Consider the following 9,527-nt stretch of genomic DNA (forward strand, 5'->3'; position numbering starts at 1 on the left):
CCCCAAAACCCTTCACTCAAACCTGAGTAAGATAGCATGGAATTAACCATTTCTTGAAGAGTTCTGTTCTTCCTTTCAGCTACACCATTTGATTGTGGTGCATAACCAGCTGTAGTCTCATGAATAATACCCAAAGATTGGAAATAAGCAGGATCATAATACTCCCCTCCCTTATCTGTTCTCGATCTCTTTATTAAAGATTCTACTTGCACTTCTACCTCTTTCTTATAAATATCAAATTTAACCAAGGCTTCATCTTTGGAATATAAAAGATACACATAGCAAAATCTTGAAAAATCATCAATAAACGTAACTATGTATCTTTTATTTCCCAAAGAAGGTGTACTATAAAAGTCACACAAATCACTATGAACCAATTCTAAGATCTTTGAACATCTCTCAACTTTCTTGAAAGGAGTTCTAGTGATCTTATTAAGCATGCAAGTAGTACATTTATCAAGAGAAATATCACATGGTGGAATAAGTTCTAGTTTAGACATGAAATTCAACTTATTGTAATTCACATGACCTAATCTAGAATGCCGTAAAGAAAACAAATTCATACCACTGTCATTACCAACATTAAAACAAACATCATCCAACATTACAGACTTCTCTCTTAATGAGAGTTTAAACAAACCATGAGACAAATAACAACGTCCGATAAAAGTGCTACCCTTAGTAATAATACATCTATCTGCTTTAAAAACTAGTCTATATCCAAGTCTATTCAGGGTTGGGCCTGATACAAGATTTCTAGAAATACTAGGAGCATATAATACATACTATTTCCCGAACTAAACATCAGCTCAACTTGTCCTCTTCCTTGGACCATGATGGTAGAGTTGTTTCCCATAAAGAGCACTTCTCCATCACCAATCTTGTGAAAGGTTTTGAACCAATGCTTCACCTTGCATACATGCCTTGAAGCCCCCGAATCCATCCACCATGAGTCATCATCCTGCACCATAAAAATGTTAGGATCCGTTGCATTTAAATCCATATCGGAATTAAATTCAACCTCATGTAATAAATTACCTTTGGTGGGTTGGTCCTTCTTCTTAGAAGCTTGACCATCCTTGGATTTCTCCATTTTCTTCTTGAAAATGTAGCAGTCCTTCTTGCGGTGTCCAGTCTTACCGCACTCCCAACAAGCATTCTTGTTGTTGTCCTTCTTTACTTGGACTTGCCCTTAGAGGAATTAAACATCTTCCTCTTACCACTAGTTGAAGCACTAGATTTGCCTTCCTCCACCACATTGATGGTGGAAGAGCTAGGATTTCCATCCTTAGTTTTCTCCATGGCCCTTATCCCTTCTTCAATTTGAAGATGCGTAGCCAAATTGGACAAAGATATTTCCTCCTTTTTATGTTTCAAGTCATGTTTTACATCCTTCCAACTATTGGGCAGCTTATCAATAATACTCGAAACAACAAACAATTCATCAACATTGATTCCATGTAATTTCAAGTTACTATAAATACGTTGTATCTCATGAAACTGGTCCATAATTGATCTACCATCAACAAATTTGAAATCATTAAAGTTACTTACAAGGAATTTCTTGCTAGAAGCATCCTCCGCCATATACTTGCTTTCTAACGATTCCCATAGCTCTTTAGCCGACTCAACATGTTGATACACATCAAACAAATCATCCTCCATCCCATTGAGAATATGTCCCCGACATATAAAGTCATCATTATCTCATTTCGATTTCTCACGTACATCCTACATTGTTTCATTCTCATGTTCTACCAGTCTAGGAGTGCTAATAACATAGGCAACCTTCAACGATGTAAGAAGAAAATACATCTTCTTCTTCCATCGTCGAAATTCCACACCCTCAAACTTCTTGAGTTTGACAAAGTTTGTGGTAAGTTCTTTCACACTAGACATGTTGTTCAAGGATTATCACTTTAGATTGTTAGGATTCACAATGCAATTCTACGCAACAAGAATCACTTTACAATGGTGGACAAACCCTAGAATGTGTATAAATTCCAACCAAATATACAACACCAAATACTTAACGTAGTATTACAAACCAAGCACTGAATTAACAATGTAAAACAGAAATTACAACAAAATAATACTAATATGAAAGATTCTTTACTTGCCTCACTCCAAGCCGAAGACCACCAAGAACATGAGAAAACCAATGACCACGTGAGTCTTCTATACCGGATACTTGTCTAAGGCGTGTATACACTTTCCTAAAGTGATAATTTCCCCCACCTCGGTGCTTGGGTTGAAACCGAAAACTCACTTTGAGATACAATAGACAACACCACACTCTAAGCACAAAGATGTGTGATAAGATGATTAAATTCTCAATCAATAAACTTTAATGATGGAGAATTAAAGAAGAGTTTGCAAAGTTCTTCAATAATAATGTAGAGAGGGAAGAATTTCAGAGAGGAAGGAGTTTTTTTTCTGTGTCTCCAAAAAAAAAAGAATCGATACGATATAAAGGGAATAACCGCAAAACCGAAGACGAGCGAGGAGGCGCAGGCACTTGCTCGCGCGGGCGCTCCTCCTCGTTCTTCGAAAAATCCAATTTTCCAGAAACCTGACGCGATTTTGTCGCGGTTTAGGCGCGGGTCGCGCCAAACCATGGCGCGGGCGTGCCTCCAAAACTTGACAGATTTTCCAGAAACTCAGCGCAAATTTGTCGCGATTTTGGAGCGGGTCGCGCTTGCCTTTCACGGGCGCACAAACAAGTGGAGCGAGCTCTCCACTACAACACTCTAAATAACTCAACAATATCAAGAAGAAAACAATGTTCGAGTTGACAGAGGAGGTCGAGGAAGCCTTCGTACAATTGAAAAATCATTTGCATACCCTTCCTCGGCTTGTCAGTCCACTCAAAGACGAGAAACTATATATGTATCTTGCAATTTTAGATCTTTCCTTAAGTGTCGTCCTGCTTGCTTAAAGGGACGGCCATCAGATCCTTGTGTATTTCATCAGCCATGTTCTGCACAATGTCGAGCTTAGGTATCCACCAATTGAAAAGTTCGGCTTGGCATTTTTCATGGCATCAAAGAAGCTAAGGCAGTACTTTCTTGCTCACTTGATTGTGGTCTACACGAACCAACAGTTGAAGAAGCCATTCACAACATCGAAGGCCAGTGGCCGAATTCTTCAATGGGCCTTAGAATTAAGAGGATTTGATATCACATTCTGATAGGCGGTCGCACACCTAACAAAAATAGGCGGTCAACATCAAATTTTCCTATAGTCTTCACAGTATTTCTGCCCCCTGGATGATAATTGTCATTGGCTGCCATCTTCTCAATTAGCTCCTTGGCTTCAGTTAGGTTCTTAGTCATGAGAGAACCCCCGGATGCAGCATCAATGTATATGCGGAACTCATGGGTCAGACCATTGTAGAATGTTTGGATCAACAACCACTCTGGGATACCGTGATGAGGGCATTGTCTCTGTAAGCGCTTGAATCTTCTCCATGCCACATATAAAGACTCATCATTAGGTTGACAAAAGGTAGCTAGCTTGTTCCTTAACCTAGCAGTCTTTTCCTTTCCCAAAAACTTTACTAGAAAAGCTTTCACTAGCTTTTCCCATGTATCAAACGAGCCAGTGCCTTCATCTCTCAACCATTCCTTGGCCCTATCCAGTAATAAGAAAGGGAAAAGGCAAAGTCTGATAGCATCATCTATAACACCATTCATTTTCATAGTATCACATTTCTCTAAGAAACAATCAATATGACTTACCGGGCAATCATGTGGTGTGCCTGCAAAAGAGTCATTGGAGATGAATTGAATGAACTGTGGTTTCAATTCAAAGTGCTGAGCAGTGACAGGTGGCCTGACAATGCTAGAGAGGAGTCCGATTGTCGTATCAGGAATATCGTACTCCAAAAGAGATTTTGTTCCTTGGTCTACCATGTTTCTGTTATATCGATTTCTTGTTCTCCTTCTCCTGATAGTTGCCTCGATTTCAGAGTCAAATAGTTCAAGATCGTCAGACCCTGAACGTCGTGTTTGCATGCAAAAAGAAAACTAGAGAGAGAATATCAAAAACACAAGAGAAAATAGCCGAAGCAACGAATAAAGCTTAGTAAAAATGAATCACAAATACCCAAATGAAACCGTTAGTCCCCGGCAACGGCGCCAAAATTTGATAGGCGGTCGCACACCTAACAAAAATAACCTAACTATTCCTCCTAATTATGTAGTAGGGTAAGTCAGGGTCGATCCCACAGAGAATATGGTTCACCTAAATTAATTAGACTCAAATAATTACCAAGCAAGAATCAATCAATGGTAGAATAAACTAAGAGCTAATGTATGGAAAACTAGAATAAATCAAACAAATATAATGAATCAATAAGATAAAACATCCAAGATCAAGTATCACCACAATTACGATCGATGCAATTCTATATCTACCCCTAACATACAATTCCAATTAACATGGGAAAAGTAAACCCTAATCAATACCAAGGACCTCTCTCGAGTATCAATGGCTTCCCTAACCTACAATCAAGCCTATTCTCATGGTATCATGAAAATTAGAGACATTAAACACTTTACTTCAATTCCCAATTATCCGTTCAACTATTCTCATGTTGAATTTCAAATCCTAAATCAATTTACTCAATTCCGTTGAAATCCAACTCTCGTTGTGATAGAAACAATGGAATAATAACAATACTAATTATCTCTAATATAGCATTGGCATAATCACAATCAATTTAGCATAGACAACTACAATGGTTATGAGAGAATTTAAAGAATTAATTCATGCATCAATCATAATTGGGCTACCCTAGATCTTGGAATAAGAAATCTACTCACACATATTGAAGAAAGCACTAACAATCATAATTATAGAAAACATAATTGAAAACAATAATAATTGAAAGAGAAAAGAAATAGATGAATACCAATGATGCTTCAATTGAAATAACTCAAATCGTTGATCACAATAATCAAATCTAATGGAAGAATTAAATTGCATAAAAGAGAGTAAACTAGGGTTCTAGAGAGAAAATAGTGCTTAGGGGAAATAATAAGTGTTCTCATGATGATTACAATGGGTATTTATACCCTTAATGAAGTAAAAAAAAGAAAATAACAAAACGACAATGCGCATAACCCTGCCCGGTCTGACCGGGCTTGACTTGCCCGATCGGGTAGGTGGGAACAAAACAAGCGCTGCTTCTTCTTTACTTCTCTCCTCGGCTCCCGATCTAACCGGGCAGGTGGCGCCCAATCGGGCGCGAGGCATATCTTTGTTGGTTGCCTTGCATCTGATCTTCGTAGCTTTAAGCATCTCAGCCACCACGCGCCTGGTCCAACCGGGCATGGGCTGCCCGATCGGGCGCATGGGATTAATTGCCCAAATAGCTTCTTTCTTTCTAATTAACATCAACCAATAAGTCCTTCTGTGCCCGGTCTGACCGGGCATGCATAGCCCGATTGGGCACAGTGAAGAAAATTGTTTGCTTGCAAATTCTTCTCGTCCTTAGCTCATGTTTAGCTTGGTTCTTCATCCTTGCTCACTAACATCTCCGTAAACGCTCAAAACGTGTCCAAATCATCCGAGAAACTCCAAGTTCCTGTAAAACTTATAAAAACACACCGAACACACTAGAGAAGAGAATGTTAGCGGAAAATGGCTCTAAAGAGCCTAAAACCATGCAAGAATGTAATGAAAAGTCGGGATAAATCTATGTATAAAACGTGTATATCAAATTCCCCCAAGCCAAACTCTTGCTCGTCCTCAAGCTAGACAATAAAAAATAATTAACAACCAAACAACATACTTCACCCCATAAAGCAAATTCAAAATCGAAATCAAACAAGTATGCATCCTAGCCAACCATTCAAATCACTCAAATCGTCGATCCACCCAATTAATCGTCAAACGAGACCAACCATGTATAATTCAAGAATAGATTACTAGAATATCTCACATCGGTGGTCACTCAACACACTTTTTATGTGCCGAGCTAAAAATGAGCTCGATCTCTCACCATCCCCACCAACAATGCAATCCCCCCGTCTCACAACACTCGCGTGTTTAGAGGGTTATAATATTGCTCAACCTAGTCAATGTCGACTCGAAATGCAACATATACTCCAGCATTTTGACAAAAAACTCGTTTCACATGAACACAACGCTATGCACGAAGATCGGAAGGACTTTTTGAAGCTTGTAACGTAGGTCGGGAATAAGAATAGGTAGGAAATAATTTGGGAAATGTGGACTATATTAGTCTAATCGGGGAGCTATCCAATGCAATGAGTCACACCTCGATTCACCATTTTTCAATCAACAAAACACAAACCCAACTACAATAAAAGCACCCATTACTTCTTCATATTTCTTTCTAACTTCAAGCTTCTTTTTATTCAATTTTTTTCTTTTCATCAGCATTTTTTTCTCTTTTTCTTTCTTCTTTTTTTTCTTCTTTTTTCTCTTTTCTCGAGAATAAAGACATTTTCTTTCATTTTAAGTACAAGATTTTCTTTCTTTGTTCTTCGATTTATTCTCTTATTTTTCCAACAAACCTCCATGCTAGTTTTCCTTCTTTTCTTTCTTTTTTTTTTCATATGTCTCTCATCAATTGCAACTTGAAATTAAAATCACTACAAAATACCGCATAATATAGCTCCCCCAAGCTAGACTTGGGAAAAGTAACCAAATTGGGGCCAAGGGGTAATTTTTGTGAAGTTTATGAAAAATATAGTCAAGCTACAACATGGGTTAGCAAGAAGGGAACGAATGTTCTAAATTCGTCTGGAGGTCACCTAATGAACATGGCCTTCGTCATTTCAACATGCACGTGCAATGCATTACGACACACTACTAAGAGTCTAGAATCAAAACTAAGATCAATGCTACACCAGGAACTAAACACACACATGAATGAATATATAAGGTTCAAGCCTCACGGTTAACACAGTCAAGCTCCTAAATCATACATGGTTAAACAACTTTGACTCCTACTAGGGATCAACAAATTCAAGGTCAAATCATGATCTTTTAGTCCACAATGCAAGTCTTTCAATCTAAATTAAATCAAAACCTTTTTAGCATTAAGGATACGGGCACAGGGAAGTAGTTCAATGACTATTCACTATCATGATTCTCGTTTTTTTTTTTCATTTTTTTTTTCAGTTTTTTTCAGATGAAAGCATTAAACCTTACTACTAGTCTAAACACACTAAAGTAGAAAGAGAGAGTGAAAGATATACCTTGTGTACACAAGAACTTCCCCCCAAGCTAAATAAAACAATGTCCTCATTGTCTTAAAGGGAAGTTAGTGGGAAAAAGGATAGAAATTGAGTCATGTGCACTATTCTGATCATAACTTTTGATGTATAATTGATAATGCAGTGATTATAATTTCATTGGAAATTAGACTTGAAGATCTTTCCGACGATAGGTTATACGCAAAAATCCGTTAAGTAACGCAAAAGTTATGGCCTGTCGAACTTGAGCAGTTTTGCTGAAACGTATGCGCGCCCGGTCCAACCGGGCATGGGCTGCCCGATCGGGCGCAAAAAGCATGTAAGAAAGAAGAATTGAAGCTAATTCTCAACCCTCACCGCCCGGTCAGACCGGGCATGGGATGCCCGATCGGGCACGAAGGGGATTGAACGTTTGAATGAATTCAGTTCTTCTTTGGCTCAAAATCTGCACAAAAACAAACTCCCACAAGCGCAAGTTATACTCTCCTTACCTCTCTAAAAGCCAAAGACAAACAAAAACACACAAAAATTAGAAAAGACTACACTAAAAACAATAAAATACGGGTTGCCTCCCGCAAAGCGCTAGTTTATCAAGGTCTTTAGCTTGACCTTCGTTATTAGTTCAACCAGGGTCACCACACGAAGAAGGAACTCCGCGATGTTGCCCATGAAAATATCTGCCTCCAAGTGACTCCTTCACTTTATATTTGACATGCTTTGTATCCGAACTTACCTTCATGTAGCTAAACACATCATTGGGTGGAATTTTGTCCTCGTTTATCACAAAATTTCTACCAAATACACACTTATCAACCAAAGGGTTAGTAGTATCAATTCTTAAACAAGTACCACCATCAAATATAAAATTATGATTATTAAAGAGCTTAAACATGACTTGTTTATTCTGGGCCCTAATGGTCACTTGTCCTTTAGGAACATCTATTAGAGCTTGACTCTTGGCAAGGAATGGACGACCGAATATAAACGGGATCTTATTGTCTTCTTTCATGTCCATAACAACAAAATCAACAGGAAAAACAAGTCCACCAACCTTAACTAATACATCCTCAACCACACCCATAGGGAGTCTAGAAGTCCTATCATCCATTTGAAGAGAAATAGGGGAAGGTTTAAGTTTTTGCAAACCCAATTTTTCATATAATGAATAAGGCATTAAATTAACACTAGCACCTAAATCACACAAAACCTTGTCGAAATTTTTTTCGTTTATCATACAGGGAATAGTGAAACTACCAGGATCATGCAGCTTAGGTGGTAGGCTATCACATAAAAGAGTAGAGCCTTTCTCATTTACTACTTCCTTATCCTCATGTTGATCTTTAATATTCTTCACAAAATTTGAAAATTGAGGCATTTAAATTAAAAGATCGAAAAAAGGAATAGAAGCGTGTACCTTCTTAAGGGCTTCGCAGTATTTCCCAAAATGTCTATCGAGCACGGCTTTTGACAACCTTTGCGGGAAGGGCATCGGTTCCTCATAGGCCGATGGAACAACATGTTTGGGACATTTTACATCCTCACCCTGTTCATCTTTTCTTGGCTCCACATTGCACACTTTCTCATCTATTTTCCTCGAAAATAATTCATCTCTTCTCAAGAAAACTGCATTGCATTGCTCCTTTTGGACTTTTGCTTGATCATGAAGAGTTGATAAATGACTCACTTGTTGTGAAAGTTGAGAAATGTGGGTTTCTATCCTCTTATTTTGAGCCATAAGCAATTGAATTGAGCTTTCAAAGTGTTCATTTTGCTTTGCTTGTAGCTCAAATTGCTTTGTCATAAGCTCTTGCTGTCGAAGAAGGGAGGTAGTGAAAGTCTCCATAGTGGAATCGAGGTTGTATTTTGAAGTTTGTGGTGGTAGTTGTTGATACATGGGTTGGTGATTAAAAGATGCCCTTGCTTGAAAATTAGGTGGTGGTGGCGGAGAATACAATTGAGCTTGAGCATCATACGGCCTTTTAGGTGCCGTAGTATAGAAGGCATTTGCTTGATCGATTGACATTTCATTAGAGGGCGGTTGACATTGTGGAGCAATATGGCCTTGAATACCACATAATTGACAAGTTTCGGATGAGGTGGAAGAGGATCCAGCTTGGATTTTATCAAACTTGCTTGTTAATGCTTGTACAGAACTTGTCAAGAGAGTCAAAGTGTCAACATCAAATTTTCCTCTAGTCTTCACAGTATTTCTGCCCCCTGGATGATAATTGTCATTGGCTGCCATCTTCTCAATTAGCTCCTTGGCTTCAGTTAGGTTCTTAGTCATGAGAGAACCCC

At 38.4% G+C, this 9,527-nt stretch overlaps 1 protein-coding gene across 1 annotated transcript; it reads right to left on the bottom strand.

The window, feature by feature from the left end:
* Nucleotides 1-7,851: 7,851 nt before the first annotated feature.
* On the bottom strand, nt 7,852-9,072 carry LOC110734715. The gene is made up of 2 exons (XM_021914854.1): nt 8,644-9,072; nt 7,852-8,577 (listed from the first exon to the last, which is right to left on the bottom strand). Exons 1-2 carry the CDS (start codon nt 9,070-9,072, stop codon nt 7,852-7,854), a joined length of 1,155 nt encoding a protein of 384 aa, XP_021770546.1.
* Between the last annotated feature and the right edge of the window lie 455 nt (nt 9,073-9,527).

Source organism: Chenopodium quinoa, unplaced genomic scaffold (genome assembly GCF_001683475.1).
Source record: "Chenopodium quinoa cultivar QQ74 unplaced genomic scaffold, ASM168347v1, whole genome shotgun sequence".
NCBI lineage: Eukaryota > Viridiplantae > Streptophyta > Magnoliopsida > Caryophyllales > Amaranthaceae > Chenopodium > Chenopodium quinoa.

Bases quoted from the DNA above. Each gene is read 5' to 3' on its own strand.
- LOC110734715 (XM_021914854.1), bottom strand. From the start codon at position 9,072: ATGGAGACTTTCACTACCTCCCTTCTTCGACAGCAAGAGCTTATGACA. The intron at 8,578-8,643 runs GTACACGCTTCT...AATTTTGTGAAG, and splicing joins ACTGCGAAGCCCTTAAGAAG to AATATTAAAGATCAACATGA.